The sequence below is a fragment of the Nerophis lumbriciformis genome, linkage group LG23, assembly GCF_033978685.3.
Source record: "Nerophis lumbriciformis linkage group LG23, RoL_Nlum_v2.1, whole genome shotgun sequence".
NCBI lineage: Eukaryota > Metazoa > Chordata > Actinopteri > Syngnathiformes > Syngnathidae > Nerophis > Nerophis lumbriciformis.
The window spans coordinates 27,841,661-27,860,972 of record NC_084570.2 but is presented as its reverse complement, the minus strand read 5'-3'; the positions used below and the strand labels follow the sequence as shown (position 1 = coordinate 27,860,972).

The 19,312-nt window shown below is 39.1% G+C and overlaps 1 protein-coding gene across 3 annotated transcripts in view; it reads left to right on the top strand.

Annotated features, from left to right (window-relative positions):
* Positions 1-19,312, top strand: part of foxp4 (forkhead box P4) — a 260,328-nt gene that overhangs the window by 138,545 nt on the left and 102,471 nt on the right. For all 3 annotated transcript variants that reach the window (XM_061984854.1, XM_061984855.1, XM_061984852.1), the window contains exon 3: positions 7,241-7,330. In XM_061984854.1, coding sequence (XP_061840838.1) covers positions 7,241-7,330 — 90 coding nt within the window. The remainder of the gene's footprint in view (positions 1-7,240; positions 7,331-19,312) is intronic.

The window sequence follows — 19,312 nt, the reverse complement described above, 5'->3', positions numbered from 1 at the left end:
TTAGATAGAACATGTTGAAACAGAAAATAAGCAGTTATTAACAGTAAATGAACAAGTAGATTAATAATCCATTTTTACAGCTTGTCCTTCATAACTTTGACAAAATAATAGAATGATAAATGACACAATATGTTACTGCATACGTCAGCAGCCAATTTGGAGCCTGTATTTGTTTACTTACTACTAAAAGACAAGTTGTCTCGTATGTTCACAAACTTAGTTAATTCATAAATTCTTATTTGATTTCAATAAGAAAAATATGTTTAATATATATACATATATATAATATAACATGTTCTGTTCAAATAAAGACAATAATAACATTTTGTTGTGGTCCCCTTTATTTTGAAAAGTATCAAAAAGTATGTTTGGTACCAATACTGGTACCAAAATATTGGTATTGGGACAACCCTATTTTACACTATTACTTACAGGGGAAATGCACTTTTTTGGAATGTTGCCTATAATTCACAACCCTTATGAGAGACAACAACACATAAGTCTTATTTTTGTGCATTCTGACTCGTAAATAAAAGTCAGCTTACAATGGAGCCAATGTGAGCCATGACGTCGTAGCGTCTATTACGTTTATTCCGACCAGAACACCCGATAAATGACCATCCGAAAAATCAGGACCTGAATATTAGGCAAGTATTAGTAATATTGTTGTTACATCATGAGCTGCTTTCTCGCCTGGTAGCTCGTGAAAGTTTATTCTAGATTATAAATCATGCCTCTCAACTGGATAGTAAAAAGATGAGGACATAATTCGACAAGTTGGTCAACTTTGACAGCCAATTTAGACCCGGGAATGGCGAAAAAGACCCTTAGTTGCACCCCCCTTTTTCTTCACGAGGATTATCAGTTCTTCTTCATCTAAACAGGAATATATGAACATCCTAACAGTCTGCATCCCAGTGAGAGATGATGAAAACATGAAAATAAAGAATGTGGGATTTACAATATTAACTATAAACGATAAAACACTGAATATTAACAACATATGAATCACGCTCCTCTTTTACTTCTTAAACCACCTCCCCGATCAACATATTCTACAATCAAACAAAATGCAAACAAAATGCAACAAACGCGGCGAAGTATGAACGCAAAAGGTACAAAAAAAACACACAGACAGCCTGATATAAATAACTTTTCTGCAGAACTTTGTAGTAAAAATCTGCTTCTGCGTCTTTTAGGCTGTCCGCTCTGGAAACACAAACCCCTAACACTCTGATTGGTGCCTCATCTGAGCTATAACTAGTATAACACTCAAAAGTGCAGATTCCAAGCATTGAAATATTCTATAGTTCAAGACTTACGGTAATTTGCAAACAGCACTGCACATCATAATGGCGGCGACAGTTTCGATGTTAAAGGTCTAAAAATATTCAATAGAAATATCCGGCAGGCCGGACTGAAAGTCCTAACGAGCTGTATGCGACCCTCGGGCCATAATTTGCAGAGGTCTACCCTATTTTGTAGTCATAAAAACGATTACAACCTTTGAGCATTATGTTTGTGTTCAATTACAATAAACAGTAAACATTCATATTCTTTTACACTTATACAACATCTTTAATTCTTTTTTATTTATTTATTTTCCAGAAACAATAATATCGCACCGTGGCCTTAATATCGTGACAATATCGTTAGGGTTGTACAGTATACCGGTACTAGTATAGTATTGTGGTAGTAATGAATCAAAAACGGGACTATACTCTGTTTGAAAAGTACCGGTTCCCCTTTTTTTTTTTAACGGGCATGGCGGCGTGTCGCTACGTCGTGACATTGCTGGTTTTAGGAGCAGAGGAGCTTGTTGGGCAGCGCACAATCACAGAGTACTTACAAGCAGACACAGTGTGTAGACAGAAAAGGGGGAACGGACGCATTTTGGCTTAAAAAGTAAAGATAAAGGTGAAGTTATAATCTTTATAAAGTTGATTTGATTTATAACACTGAAACGCCTCAGGAAGAGGTGCTTTAAGACATGGCTAGCTAGCTAGCGGCTAACATCCATTCGCAGTCTGCAGTGTTTTAGCTACTTCTACATCACTAATCCTGGCCTCCATGGCGACAAATAAAGTAAGTTTCTTACAAGTATCATCCCTGCAGGACGAGGAATAGCTAAACATGCTTCACTACACACCTTAGGAGGATACAATAGCTAACCAGCGTCGTTCCTGAATGTAAACAAATGCCACAGGTGGATCTACACCTGACATCCACTGTAATGATACCAAGTACTAGAGCGTATCTAGTCGATACTACCAGCTCAGTGGCCTTGTGGTTAGAGTGTCCGCCCTGAGACTGGGAGGTTGTGAGTTCAAACCCCGGCCGAGTCATACCAAACACTACAAAAAGTGGGACCCATTACCTCCCTGCCTGGCACTCAGCATCAAGGGTTGGAATTGGGGGTTGAATCACCAAATGATTCCCGAGCGCGGCGCATGCTGCAGCTCACTGCTCCCCTCACCTCCCAGTGGGTGAACATGGGGATGGGTCAAAGACAGAGGACACATTTCACCACACCCAGTGTGTGTGTGACAATCATTGGAACTTTAGCTTAACTTTAGCTTAACTTTAGCTTAACTTTAACTAACTTTAACTTTGATACTATTACGGTATTTTTATCGTCACAAAATCTTTTTTCCGTTTTTTAAATTCATATTATGTTTATAAACTCAAGACATACGTCCCTGGACACATGAGGACTTTGAATATGACCAATGTATGATCCTGTAACTACTTGGTATCGGATCGATACCTAAATTTGTGGTATCAACCAAAATTAATGTAAAGTATCCAAACAACAGAAGAATAAGTAATTATTACATTTTAACAGAAGTGTAGATAGAACATGTTAAAAGAGAAAGTAACGAGATACTAACAGTAAATTAACAAGTAAATTAATAATTAATTTTCTACCACTTGTCCTTAATAATGTTGACAAAATAATAGAATATAAAAGACACAATATGTTACTGCAAACGTCAGCAGACTAATTAGGAGCATTTGTTTGTTTACTTACTACTAAAAGATAAGTTGTCTTGTAAGTTCACTATTTTATTTAAGGACACAATTGCAATAAGAAACACATGTTTAATGTACCCTAAGATTTTTTTGTTAAAATAAAGCCAATAATGCCATTTTTTGTGGTCCCCTTTATTTAGAAAAGTGTCAAAATACATTTTGGAACCGATACCAAGATATTGGTATCGGGACAACACTAGATGATAGTGAATAAAACATGTTTTCCAACTTTAATCCCCACAGTCCTAAGTATACTATTTCAGTTGTGGTACATTTGCATAAACGGTCGCATAAATTGTCTATATACCTTAACATTGTTTGAGTATGTAAAGCACAACAGTTTCTTTCTTTTTTGGGGGGGTTATTTGCCCGGTGCACAAAAGCCGAGCTATGAATAGAACCTTAGGAGAGGAGACAGGCATCACCTCTGCTCTGTTCTAGCGTTTATGAAAGCCATAAATGCTTCTTTAATATAGTGGTAATCAGGGTGGTAATTTGGGTGGAATTGTCCTTTATTGTTGCCAGACATGGCTTCCCAACTCCTGCCAACACACATACACACACACACACACACACACACACAAGTGGGTAGACATGGTGTTCAAGGCCTAATTCACACCACATGCCAACAAACTGGGCGGTTGTGTGTGTGTGTGAGTGTGTGTGTGTGTGTGTGTGTGTGTGTGTGTGTGTGTGTGTGCGTGTGTGTGTGTGTGTGTGTGTGTGTGTGTGTGTGTGTGTGTGTGTCTATACGTATGTATATACGTGTGTGTCTGTGCTTGTTTTAATGCTGAGGTCAAAGCAGTAAATGGGAGGGGGGTTCCCGAGATTTTCGTCCAAGTGTTAAAATCTGTGTGTGTGTGTGTGTGTGTGTGTGTGTGTGTGTGTACAGGCGGGTCCGCGGCCACATCTGTGCATGTGTGTGTTTTAATTGCGGTCTCAGCAAAAAAATAAAATCCAGATGGTTTTCATCATCGCGACTGCACAGAGCATTTCTGTCTCTTCCAGCCTCTAATCTCCCGCACTGTTTTTGCAATTAGACACGACTTAACGTGCCACGCCGTCTAATTGGACGATTCATTAACAAGGCCGCGCGGTGCAGGGGATGTGCGCCTCATGGAGGCCTCTGTTCTGGCACGGCCTGGTTGCGTAAGATCTTCCACAGAGAAGAACATCCTAAAGAGTTATGGCCGTTAATTTTGCGGCGGACGTACACACACACGCTCACACACACACACGCACTCACACACACACGCACACACACACACACACGCACACACACACACACACACACACACACACACACACACACACACACACACACACAGACTTTCATAAATCAATATTTACCAAGGAACCTTTCCCCTTTGAGTCAGAGGAAGCAAATGTGCATCCTGCTGTCTCCCCTCTGTAACCCTCCGCCATGAGGTTGTGTGTGTGTGTGTGTGTGTGTGTGTGTGTGTGTGTGTGTGTGTGTGTGTGTGTGTGTGTGTGTGTGTGTGTGTGTGTGTGTGCGAGTGTGTGTGTGTGTGTGTGTGTGTGTGCGCAGAGCTCGCATGTTTTGAAATGGGTGTTTTCTTGTTTGGTTTTCGGCACAGTTCAGACATTCCAGCAAAAAAGGACCTTTTGCCTCCGGAGCGGATTTGTCCTCTAACACTTGGTTGAAGAGAGAAAGTGGGGCTGGGTGTTACTGGTTAGACTGGAGAGCACCAGGGAGGGGGGGTTGAGAGAAGGGGGGGCGGGGGGGGGTGTCGATTAGTCACGGCTCTTCAGGGTTGCTTTACATCACTCTGACACGTATAAACAGTGTGCGAGTGACACACATGAAGATGTGCTGACACACTTCTGCCTCGGAGGATTGTGGACGAGACATTTTGAGCCGCTAGGAAGCAAATGAAGGGTGCAGGAGAGACAGAGAGAGAGAGAGAAAGAACGCATTTTGATTTGAGGCTGACACACACAAACACACACTTAGGGCTTGATTGACTAAGATCCAAATACCACGTACTAAACCGGGTGTGCAATCAAGAAAAGTGTGTGTACTTTCTGCGTGTGATCTACTAAGACTGCAATTGAGAAGTGGCAGGGGACTGACCCTATCTACAAAACCCAAAACCAGTGAAGTTGGCACGTTGTGTAAATGGTAAATAAAAACAGAATGCAATGATTTGCAAATCCTTTTCAACTTACATTCAATTGAATAGACTGCAAAGACAAGATACTTAATGTTCCAACTGGTAAACCTTTGTTATTTTTTTGCAAATATTGGCTCATTTGGAATTTGATACCTGCAACATGTTAAAAAAAGCTGGCACAAGTGGCAAAAAAGACAGAGAAAGTTGAGGAATGCTCATCAAACACTTATTTGGAACATTCCACAGGTGAACAGGCTTATTCGGAACAGGTGGGTGCCATGATTGGGTATAAATGCAGCTTCCATGAAAGCCTTTAGCATATCAGTATGTGGAATTAAATGATGAAATGGATTAAGTAAAGAAATCAAACAATGTAACAATATGATCCAATTTTAAAAACTCTTCAAACTTAAATTGTTTACAGTATATATGTGGAATTAAATTATGAAATAGATTAAGTAAAAAAATCAATCAATGTAATATTATGATCCAATTTAAGAAACTCTTCAAACTTAAAGTGTTTACAAAGAAAAAGAACCATGATAAACATTCTGAACTTGTTGATAATCCTATTTATCTCACTATATGAAATGCAACTTACTTCACTAATTATTATTTATTATTTTATTTTTTAATGTTATTATTTATGGAGTGTACTGTGAATAAATTGAGAACAGGAAGTGAAAAAAAAGTGTAGAATGCAGAATTAAATAAACTCTGCTTCTTCTTACTCCTTTTCGAACATGTTGTAAAGAGAAACTGGAAGTTGTGATGTGTAATGTTGTAACTGTAGTGTATGTTGGAAATAAACTCAAAGCAAAAACAGTTTATATAGCTGTTTGTTCTAATATTGACTGTTGTATGGCTTTTATTGTCTTATGATCTGAGCCGATGATGTCGTTGTGGCTTGTGCAACCCTTTGAGACACTTGTGATTAAGGGCTATATAAATAAACTTTAATTGATCATGCGCCCTGTGCAGACCTTGTTTCAATATGCTATATAAACAAAGCTTGACTGCACTGGAATATCTGGTAAAAAAAAAAAAAGGCAAAGAAAATCAAAGTTATTCTCGTGATAGTTGTTGAACTAAGCCCTTCGCTAAAGCACGACGTCACGTCTGACAATCGCACATCTTTAAAGAAATAAAAAACAAGGTCTTGTTTTAGAATCCTGATATTGTGTACCGTCGAGCATGATACAGAAGGCAAGAGGAATATTTCCGATCGGTTGAAATCCCAAAAATGCACAAGTTTTTACCTTTTTTGTTTTTTTATTTTTATGGACATCCATCATATTTGCATACATCATACATATATTGTCTGCCCTAAATGTCAAAATAGTTTTTTTGTTTATTTATTGTTTATATATTTTTTTTTACAAATATCTCAACAAATATCCCCCCAAAAAAAGAAAAACAGCAAAAAAAACAAAAACAAAACAAAATAAAGTCATGTTAATATTAACAAATTAATAAATTAAATTAAATTAAAATAATAATAATAATACATAAAATAATATAAACAGATAGTAAATAAATCAAAAATAGACATTTTGGGAGTAATCTTTTTTTTAAACAGTACAATCACTAATTCGAGAAAATAAAATCAGGCTTATGGAACTTGACATAATTGACCCAGTTTTCCCAGTATGAGGTACATTTCTCCAATTTATAATGAATAAAAGTCGTTATCTTCTCCATTTTATAAATGTCCATTGTGATTTCCATCCATAGCGTCAAAGTTGGGCTCTCCTGTGATATCCATTACCTGGTTTCTTTCTACAAGCCACTAGTAGGATATTCATGAAGTGTTTATCTTTTTCCAGCCAATCCTGAGATACATGTGCGAAAAACAGAGTCTTACTTTCAAGGGGTTCTTCACATTTGAACATATCCTGTAGAACTCGGTGTATCTCTTTCCAAAAATTCTTTATGGCAGAGCAGTCCCACAAAACATGATAGTGATTCGCATTTAGATTGCCACAATTTCTCCAACAGAGTGTTTACCTTTAGAGCGTCAACTGTAGGTCCCCGTTTGGCCCCCTATGTAACCATCGTGTTGGCTCTTGCAGGCTCTCCAGGCAGCCAGACAGTTCCTCCTCCAGCAGGCCTCTGGGCTCAACTCCCCTGGCAGCAACGAGGTCAAACAGAGTCCCGTGCAGGTCAGAACACACTCACACACACACACACACACACACACACACACACACACAAATGTGCAGCGTCTGGGCTCATGTCAGCTCCACATTACGATGTAGGCACAAATCTTTCCTTCCTTATTGCTTGCGCTTCCTCCTTTTTATCGCTTTGGCCACTTTGGGGGCAGTTTGATTTGTAGCCATGTTCCTTATGAAGCTCCTCTGTCAAACATGGGAAACGAATGACACACGGCTTACACTTGTGTGAAAGGGGATATTTTAAAAATAAACATATTCGACATTAAATGTACAAAATATGAATGATATGTGCGTGAATTGGTCAATAAAGATTTTAATATTTATACAGTCTCACAAACGTGCACAAATGTGTGCATGTTTCGATATTATAACCCAAAAAAGGTGTGGCAAGTTTACTTTTTTTGTTTGTTTGTTTTATTTGCACAAAAAAGAACATTATACATTTTATTGTATTTTTTTTTACTGTAATACTGTACATGGTAATTGGGATTTGTTATATATTGTATATATTATATAAACATATAATATATCAGTATATATTATATACTGTGTATATAATATGTAAATATTACATATATTTGATATTGCTACTATGGTACATTTTTAGTCTACTTTATACCTTTTGCTTTTGCCCTCTCTTTGTGCCCTTGTGTGCATTATCCTTTCCATCCTTTGTAACTGAGCTCCTATGTGGAACAATTTCCTTTGTAGATCATTAAAGTTTGTCTAAGTCTAAGTCTAAAGCAAAAATATGTGCGGGACAGGTTTAAAAGACCCCAAGATCAGCCACAAAATGTCACAATTTACACAGCAGCAAAAAAATTCTAATAATAATAACATCCATCCATCCATTTTCTACCGCTTATTCCCTTCAGGGTCGCGGGGGGCGCTGGAGCCTATCTCAGCTACAATCGGGCGGAAGGCGGGGTACACCCTGGACAAGTCGCCACCTCATAATATTCTTTACAAGAAGGCAAAAATAATCAGAAACATATAAAAAAAATAATCAGAAAAATAATCAGCTGTTTAAAATTGGTGTAGTAGATTAAGTTATGTATGAATTGTTGGGCAGCTGAGGGAACTCCTGTTCATTTATTGTGGGAATGTCAGAGAATAAAAGAGTTATGGTTGAAAACAACAAAAGAAGCAATCACAGCCCTAAATATAAACGTGTCATCAAAGAGTAAAAATGCATGTCTTTCCATATGCATCATAACAAAAACGCTAATATGAAAAAAATGGATAGATGTTGATAGTCCAACTCATACTGACGGGTATACACAAGCTATGGAGATATCAGTAGAAAAACTGCATTTAGTTTAGATAATAATAAGTCATATATTGGAATATGGGATCCATTGTTTAAATTAGTTTGAACTATTAAATTAACCTAAAATATGACTTTGTTTATCCTTGTGGTAAATATTGGACACAATGTGTTGTCAATCTTATGAGATGCGATGCAAGTATAAGCTACTCTGACACTATTGTTCATTTTTTAAATGTTTTTATTTTATTGTTGATAAATGGCTGTGATGATAATGTAAAATGAGGGATTTCTATCACTATTATGTTGAAATTCTTATTAATATTGATACTGTTGTTGATAGTATTCATTTTTGTTTGACTACTTTTGGATTGTTTTGTGTCATGTTTGTGTGTCTTTTCACTTACTCTGTTGACTGCAATTCTGGATGTTTGGTTTTGGAATTGGAATTGTATTATTATGGTATTATTTGTTTGGACTGATTAATTTAAAAATAAAGAAAAATAATCATAATTCGAATTTAAAATCAGAAAATAAATTCATCATGAAAAATGTCATAATTTAAATTAAAATCAGTCAAATAGTGTAGATAAAATACTTTCATTTGTCATATGCACAATTACATAAAAGGGTTTTCGGCCTGGATTTAAACATTGCCAACGTTGAGACCCTCAAATAAAGTTTATAAGCCACATAAACAAAACTTTCTCCGATGTTGCCACCGATAGATGATATTTCACCTTTCTTCTATCACCTCAAGCTTGTTACTAAACATCGGTGCTGCGTGTGAATGTTTTGAATGTGATTTTCGACGTCTGTGTTGAGTGACGTGTTGGAAGTTTGAACGAACCATTTAGTATTTTTGATAAGGGTTGTAGATAGTCTTGGACAATGTTCCCTCTGATTTTTCATGTGTCTGAGCAAACTTAAAAAAAACCCTGAGCATTGAGTGGAGCACATGTGAGCAACATCAGACGTGCACACTGTGGCCATACCAGCATCACACCTGTCGCAAACATAACTTAACAAGTTAAATAATTTATTATATATGTATATCTATATATATATTAGGGGTGTAACGGTACACAAAAATTTCGGTTCGGTACGTACCTGGGTTTAGAGGTCACGGTTCGGTTCATTTTTGGTACAGTGAGAAAACAACAAAATATACATTTTTTGGTTATTTATTTACCAAATTTGTAAACAATGGCATAACATACATATACACACAGTGTCCATTGCCAGGGTTCATGTGGTCAACATATATAAAATAAAAACTAAATAAGATAAGGCTCAGAATGGTTTCTTAACAAAACTTTTCTACATATAAAGTGCTTTTTTTGATTGATTGATTGATTGATTGTAACTTTTATTAGTAGATTGCACAGTACAGTACATATTCCGTACAATTGACCACTAAATGGTAACACCCGAATAAGTTTTTCAACTTGTTTAAGTCGGGGTCCACGTTAATCAACATTAAACTGCCACAAGTTGTTGCTCCGATTAAATAAAATGACACAACTTTTCTTCTACATATAAAAAGTGCAACATTAAACAGTTTCAAGTCAATTCAGCCTCAGATTAACTTTTCTCCCCCCCCCCCCCCCCCCCCCCCCCCCCTCTCCCTCCAGCCTGGCTAATTGGCAGTAAGAGGTGGGAGCTGTTTGCTCGTCTTTATCGTTGTTGAAGCGATGTTCACTTGGGGGTGGTGCCGCTTCAAATGGGTTAGCATGTTTGACGTGTTGGCAGAAGCATGCCTTACCGCTGCTGAACAATGTCGGCAAACCTCCGTCCTCCGCACCGCGCAGCCGAAGTGTTCCCAAACGGGAGATCTTAACGAGGCAGGAGGGTCTTCCAGCTCTGGCTTTTATATGTTGTCATAGCTCGGTCGTTGCTAGCATGCCGTGTGTTGTGCCTCGGTGTGCATTGTTTACACAACGTGCGCTACGCTAATTAATGTGTCCGTGTGGAAACTCGTTCGGTACACCACCGAACCGAACCGAAACCCCCGTACCGAAACGGTTCAATACAAATACACGTACCGTTACACCCCTAATATATATATATAGGTAATATGTAAATATATTCATTGTACAGCAGTCATTTTCATCAATTTATTTTCTAACACAGACAATTTGGCTCACTTACACTGAAAATAACAAAAAATATTGTTGTTCATGAGGTATGTACTAATTTTTTATGTCTGGGTGAGGGTCCTATTTTGGAAATAATTTGTACCCTTTTCAGAGATAACATTTAGTTCTCCTTAAACCATTCACATGTTGCACAATGAGATGAAAGCATGGGATAAAGTGTACATTCCTGTAACTTTCTGTCTGTAAAATACAGTATATAATTTTATTAGCATTCATGTTAACCTAGTAACAGCATCTCATGATTAATATCCATAAATTAACATTCTTTATTAATGACAGTAGAATAATCACACATCTGATTGAAGGGTCATAGTGTAATGACCTGGAATTCACACTTAATCTGGTGTTGGAGTTGTCTGGCTTTTTGTGTGGACGTAAACGCAACTCCTCTTGATATGATGATATTTATTTTTTCATACGTGCCATCATATGTATGTCATATAACATATTACATTAACATATATGTGTATATATATATATATATATATATATATATATATATATATATATATATATATATGTATGTTAATGTAATATGGATAGTGCAGGGAGGCTATATATTTATATATATATATATATATATATATATATATATATATATATATATATATATATATATATATATATATATATGTTAATGTAATATGGATAGTGCAGGGAGGCTATATATTTATATATATATATATATATATATATATATATATATATATATATATATATATATATATATATATATATATATATATACATATACACATATATATATATATTTATGTTAATGTAATATGTTATATGATATACATATGATGGCACGTGTAAAAAAAAATTAAAGGTTGTTGAAAGTAACACAATTGAATCAACAGCTGAAGGGACTTTATTGACTAAAGTACATGGTGACTATTGTAGATAAACAGTAAATCCATGAGGTATAGCTGTCCAGAAGTCACACGAGGTTTCAATCTGTTCATCTGAAGGCAGCGCTCGAATCATCCGCCTTTGCAACCCTGATTTTCAACACATGTTGGAAACTCTGAGCAGGTGTCTCCAGGATTGACAGAACTGCTCCTTATGTTGGACATGTTGAAAAACCTTCTGCCTCATGTTCGGACATCAAAAGTGATGAGGATGATAAAACTCGAATTGAGTCGAACTCACACTGAGTTGCCTCATGGACACATTCTAATGCGGGGTGTTACCTTGCACTTCCTTCCTTCGCTTTCTCCTCTCTCTCGCACACACACACACACACACACACACACACACACACACACACACACACACACACACACACACACACACACACACACACACACACACGCACACACACATCAAGCCCCTCCCCCTCTTTCCATCTCTGTCTTGTTTGTCTTGTTTGTTGGTGCCTGGCCCGTTAGCCTCCCTGCACTATCCAGGGCACCCGGGCTACATCTCTGTTGTCTCAGCTGTCAGCTCCAATGGTCACACACATCCTGCCAACACACACTCTCGGATGTGTGTTGGCAGAGTGTGTGTGTGTGTGTGTGTGTGTGTGTGTGTGTGTGTGTGTGTGTGTGTGTGTGTGTGTGTGTGTGTGTGTGTGTGTGTGTGTGTGTGTCTGCATTCTCACCGAGCAGAAAACAAGGTATCAGCACCAGTGTTGCAAAAGCGGTTGTACGGTACAAGACTGAAATACCGATGTTAAACCTGTCTCCTGAGGTTTGTTCTCGGCGATTTTTTAGTAAAATAGACAAAAGTAGTAAATAAATCATTGGTTGCTTGTTTAAAAATGTATTTTAAATCATTTATTATTAAAAATAAAGCTAATGTGTGAGAATATGGAGAAGTACCAGTCTGGATGTGGTGCTAGTTGACCCAAGTTGTGACCTTGGGTGGACCACTTTTCCATTGACAACTGTAGACGTTGCTGTGTCGCTGACCTGACTGAGCCCAGAAGAAGATCCCACTATAACTTTCTGTTGGCTTCCGGGTGGAATGGACTCCACATTACCTATACATTTAGCAATTCAAGAACCATACCCAATGGACATTCATTGCAGCCGACATCTCAAGGCATTCAAACCATTGCAACTAGACTGTTTGGTTTGTCTTAGAAGACGTTTCACCTTCATCCTAGTTGACTTCATCAGTTCGTGCTCATAGACTTAGTTTGGTCAGTGGTAGTCATAGACTTAGATTGGTCAGATTTGTTGGAGGCTAAATTGCAGAGTCTTTTAGGATTGGTTGAAAGGACACTGTTGTATGTGGGAGATAGCCAACCATTCCAAAAAGACTCTGCAATTTAGCCTCCAACAAATAACAGGAGTTAGAAACATTCTGCTCACAGAAGGTGGCCAGAATGCCATTTGTGGGGGATTCCGTCTATTTTGGACTGGTAGTAGTCGATCCACAGCGATCGTTCTGCCACACAATACCTCGATGCTAACGAGGGGAAATTACACTTCAACGATTGTTGGCTTTGACAGTTAGGATTGCTTGTTTGCATCAGCTGGTAGACTAGATCTGACCAATCTAAGTCTAAAACTAGATCTGACCAATTTAAGTATAAAACTAGATCTGACCAATCTAAGTGTAAGACAAGATGTGACCAATCTAAGTCTATGACTAAGTGTGACCAATCTAAGTCGAAGACTAGATGTGACCAATCTCAGTCTAAGACTAGATCTGACCAATCTAAGTATATGATCTGACCAATCTAAGTATATGATCTGACCAATCTACGTATATGATCATGAACTGATAAAGACTACTCGGATGAGCGGCGAAACATCTTCTAAAACAAACCAAACAGTCCACTTGCGATCGACTGAACGCCCTGAGATAACAACGACCTGGATGAATGACAACATTCATGGATGAATGAGATTCCCACTGTCCCTACCCACTATCTAGCGAAACCACAGCCAAGGGAATGGGCTTGGAGGAATCATTGCACACGACTTTGGTCGGGGCGTCCCGACATCCACAGCCCCTTCTCCAGGTTTCTCTGGGGTCTTTTGAGTATTTCCTCGCCCGGATGAGGTCTATAATTCTGATTGATACATCACAGCCTATAATAGCCAGGGTTTCCCCTTAATATAATTGATCATAGCGCACCGCCACGGCAAAATAAAAGCCGCCACACCTTAAAAATAAAGTTTTTTTAACGTGAAAACAAATTAAAGTAATACAATGTAATGTTAATATTAATTATTAATAGCACATATTTGCTTAATAGATCTATGTATAGCCTTTTTAAAGAAACTATTTGCATTAAAGCAGGTTATGCAAAGTATATGATGACGTAATGATGCACCACAAGTATGTCGTCAATCTGGGGGCAAACCCTGATAGCAGTCTCCAAATGCAATGCAAATGTGCCTCGTAGTTGCAACGTGAGGATGAACTCGGGCAACGGGATTGGATGCCCAATAGAACAATTGCAATATTTTTCGAATATTTTTTTTTCATTTTCATTTTTATTTATCTCCTTCATTTATGTGCATTTTTCATCAATAGACAATTAGACTTTAGCAACTAAACACATATTTACACACCTATGCTTGAGAAGGAACAGGATGAAGAACATTTTATATTTCCTGCCCCCTTCAACATAATAAGTAGTCTTACTTAATTGATAGCCCAGATTCACAAACATACAAACCAAACAAATGCATCCAAATATAATGAAAACAAACAAAACACACACAAAAAAAACAAGTGCAAAACTTCATGAAGTACCAACCGAACAAAAAAAGTGATATACACCTCACGGGATCATACAAAACAAATACAAAACCAGACAAAAAATAAGTAAAATAATAAATATAAAGCAAAATGTAGTAACTTATGTAGTCCATATGATCTTATTGTTCAGTCTTTATATATTTTTTTTCAATTGGAATATTTTTCTACAATCTAAGACTAGAGACGTGCAGCAAATAAGATCTCCTCTAAAGTGTCCGAGTGGCTCTGAGGTCCACGGCAAGGCACAAAATGGCGTTCCTATGCGGTCGCTCTCTCACATGCAAATGAGTGTCAAACAATAATTAGATCTTTAGGAGCCTGATAATTAGATTTTTCTCCCCGCTTCTCTCTCACGGAGAGCGACAAAAAGGGGGGTTGGGGGGTGGGGGGGCACTGCTAGTGTCTTGACTTCCCCGAAGTCATGCTTTATGCTGACAAGAACTCATAACACTAACCCCTCATATTCCCCGTCATATTTTTCTTCATTTGGAGCGGGAGGGAGGACTTCTCGGGAAAAGAGACCGAAAGATGGTATCTGCTCTGTGATTGGTTGTTCAGAGATGGTCTTTGTGTTTAGTTGTCTGAGATATGATCAACCTACTTTCTGTGTGTGCGTATGTGAGACACATCCAGCAGAAACTTGACAATAGCTCACGTCTCTGACAGGCATTTGCGGGGAAAAACTGATGGTGTCCGATAGAAGTGCAGCTGCATTAAAAGCACAATAACACGGTTTCATGTGTGAAGAAATAAAAATGATATTACAGTCAAACCTGTCTAGAGCGACCCACTCAAGGGACACGGCAAAAGTTGCCGCTATGGAAGAAACTGCACATCATATTATGGCGAATGTATCCTAAAAAGAGTACACAATTAAGTTTCTGACCCATAAATTACACTTGCAATGCAGATACGTTACGTCTACAAGGCCAATACTGTACGAAACAGGAGCAAGCTGCTGAGCAAGCTGGTTTTAATGTCTGACTGATTTCCCGGACTATAGTTTTCCCGGTATATAAGCCGCACCCACTAAATTTTAGAAAAATATATATTTTTTCCATATATTAGCCGCGCTGGACTATAAGCCGCAGATGTATACGTTGTAAAATTAGAAATGTTCACAAAAATATTTTATAAATGTTTATTTACATACCATAATTGTTTCCAAACGGTGTTTGTAACGCGGCAGTAAAACGGCTGGTCAAAAAAAACAGAAGTCATTGTCATGGACCCACTAGCTGCGGAAAATAGCTCTCCAATCAGCTAAACAGACTCGATAACTTCACGGTGACGTTTTGGTGAATTTACTGAGGAATTTGTGAAACTAAAACAATCCAAAACAATGCCATTGTAAGTTAATAACACTAACACAGACACTTGTGAGCGTGCTCGTATAATAACTGACCCCCAAATTACACTTGGAATGCGGATGTGTACGTCTATGAGGCCAATACTGTACGAAAAAGGAGCAGAGAGGAAAAAAATTGTCACTTTAATTGTCACTTTAAAATTGTTTTTTCCATATATTAGCCACGCTGGGATATAATCCGCAGATGTATACTTTGTAAAATTAGAAATGTTCACAAAAATATTTTATAAATGTTTATTTACATACCTTAATTGTTTCCAAACGATGTCTGTAACGCGGCAGTAAAACGGTTGGTCAAACAAAATAGAAGTCATCGTCATGGACCCACTAACTGCGGAAGCTAGCTCTCCAATCAGCTAAACAGACTCAATACATCCATGGTGACGTTTTGGTGAATTTACTGAGGAATTTGTGAAACTAAAACAATCCAAAACAATGCCATTGTAAGTTAATAATACTAACACAGACACTTGTGAGTAGAGATGTCCGATAATGGCTTTTTTGCCGATATCCGATATTCCGATATTGTCTAACTCTTAATTACCGATTCCGATATCAACCGATACCGGTATATACAGTCGTGGAATTAACACATTATTATGCCTAATTTTGTTGTGATGCCCCGCTGGATGCATTAAACAATGTAACAAGGTTTTCCAAAATACAAATACGCATGAAAACACTCCTACAGACATCACACATGGGACGGTTTAGTAAGAAATAATTGTTTTAGTTATACGGTAAAATTTACAAACGTTGGCTGGAGTGACGAATGAAGAATCCATATGAGTAGAAACGCTATGGACGACTAGCAGACGGAATGACACTTCTTCTTCCGGTTCAAAATTCGAAACAGAAGGAAATGCTGTAGACATACTCGTCCAAAAGATGGCGCCATAGCACAAACAATAACATACATGTTCAGTCTCTGTGTCAATGTTTGTTGCATACAAAGCAATATGGCCGAATGCTTGGCATAAAAGTATCAGCTTAGTGTCCAGAAAACACGGTAATTGTAAACAACAGCACGGAAGCTGAGTTGTTTTTGAAGCAATTGCTGACACATTAAAATGCAGCTACTGCCATCTTGTGGAGGTAATGAAAATCACTGGAGGTCGCCTACAGCCACAGCTATGTTTTATGTCCAATTAGGGACCTTGGATTTATTGGAACGTGCAGGTAGGATATGTGTGTGATATCCGATAAATTGCATCATGCACGTCCATTATGGGAACTACTACGCAACAAATCCCACTTTTTGATAAAGATGGCATTGAAGCTCCTCCCACCCCGTCAAGGAGATGATGTAACCGGGCTTAACGTGTCACACTTATCTTAATTGGCGCTGGCACGGGTGCGCGGGAGCCCTGTTGGCAGACGCAGTGACAAAACGGCGGATTAGCGTGACCCGCCTGTCGGCACATGCTCGTATGGCGGGCTGCGCCCGCGTACATGCCGCCGTACCCACTTGGCAGAGGCCCGGCTGGCACACTTACACGCGCGTGGATTATCGCACTTGTGTAATTGAATAGCCGCGTGTATTGTGGAGGAGCGTGTTTAATTAGGAGAAAACCTGAAAAGACTCATTAGAGGTATGTTAATTAGGTGAGGCCTGGCACCGGCGCAGCAGGTTGTGCCAGCGCCCGAGCGACGGTTGTACTTCCGCCAAACCTTTTTTTCTGGTGCACGCTGCAGATTAGTGAGAAACTCGAGCAGGCCTTGTTTAAAAGTCTTTTATAGTAGACAACAAAAAAGTATGTGAAAAGATGAGTGCTTTGCCCCTCAGAGCGGGACTCAAGCGGCCCTTCTTCCCCTTCGCCATTATTTCCTTTTAAAGTGTTTTTCCCAAAGCACTCCTTTTGTCCACTCACTGAAAGTGTTTAGTCGACAGTTTCCCTCATTTGATGTGCAGGGGAATTGGGAGTGTGTGTGTGTGTGTGTGTGTGTGTGTGTGCGTGTGTGTGTGTGTGTGTGTGTGTGTGTGTGTGTGTGTGTGTAGAACAAAGCTGGGGGGGTGCGCGGGGTCCTGACAGTTTGTGAAGGCTTGTATGGGAAGAGGTTGGGACACGGCGCCGGACTCCGGCCGGGACGGAGAGAAGGGTCTGCGGGCGAGCGCTGGAGTGTGAAACTCCTACTTTGTGGTTTGGAACATGAGCGAGATCAATAATGAAACGCGGTCAATAACGGCGTTCCCCCCCCCCCCCCCCCCCCCCCGAGTGTGTGTTTGCGTGGAAGTGTGTTGTCATTTTTATTCCGAGGCACTGGGGCGTCAGATGGACGACGGGGAGGAGGAGCGGGTGGATTTTCCACTTGAACTTGATGGTCTGTCACTGTCCTCTAAAGTTTTTTGTTTTTTTTGTGTTTTCATTTTGTCTGGGCCCTGTCAGAGAGAGTATTTGGTGTTGGTGTGTGTGTGTGCATGTGTGTGTGTGCGGCACCCTTCGAGCTCCCTGATAGGCCAGTGTCCACCGCAAGTTACAACACACTCTCTCCTCCTCTATCCTATCTGCTCCTCTGGCCCTATTTTTCTGACTATAAGGCACACTTAAAATGCTTTCATTTTTCCTAAATCCGACAGTGCGCCTCATAGCCCGTTGCGCCTTATGTACGTATTAATTCCGGTTGTAATTGCATTTGGTACATGGTGCAATGATAAGTGTGGACAGTAGGTGGCAGCCACACATAAGAGATGCGTTTTGACTGCAGGTCGACGCCTGTTCAATAAATGACGCGAGAAAGTACCCGTAAGCAAGCAACGCCAAAACGTTGATGTTTCATTGAGAATATAGAACATGGAGGTAGAACGCGGAGAATTGTGGCTACCGTAGTCAGATGTACTGTGCTTCAACATTTCCTGGGTTTCCTGTTTCCTGTTTGCCGTGAGTGACTGCTCGCTGTTGTGAAAAATGCTAAGTATTATATTTCTATCTGTGTGCTTCTAATTGTTTTACAGCTTTCTTGATTCCTTCCCAAACATACTTAGTAGTCTTAGCGAACTCACAAACCATACGCTCTCTGTCTCACCGCCTCTCTCTCAGCAAGCTAGCTGCTAAACTAACGAAGTTTAGCGCGGGGACGGTCTGAAGGTCCCCCACATCTGCGGTCCCCTCCAAGGTTTCTCGTTGTTCACATTGGGTCGAGTTTTATCTTGCCCTGATGTGGATCTGAGCCGATGTCGTTGTGGCTTGTGCAGCCCTTTGAGACACTCGTGATTAAGGGCTATATAAATAATTTGATTGATTAATATGGTGTGTGTATAAGGACCCCAAAATGGCACCTATTATCCGGCGTTTTGTTTTGCAATACTATTCAAAACCAACTTTTCTTACCTATTGGCACCTGCCGAAGTGTATTTGGGATCTGCATAAGTCCTGAAAATGTCCCCGCGTCCACCATTGTAGTTGATAAGCTCCTTGTTTTTCTCTATCCTCTTGTTGTGGGACATTCAT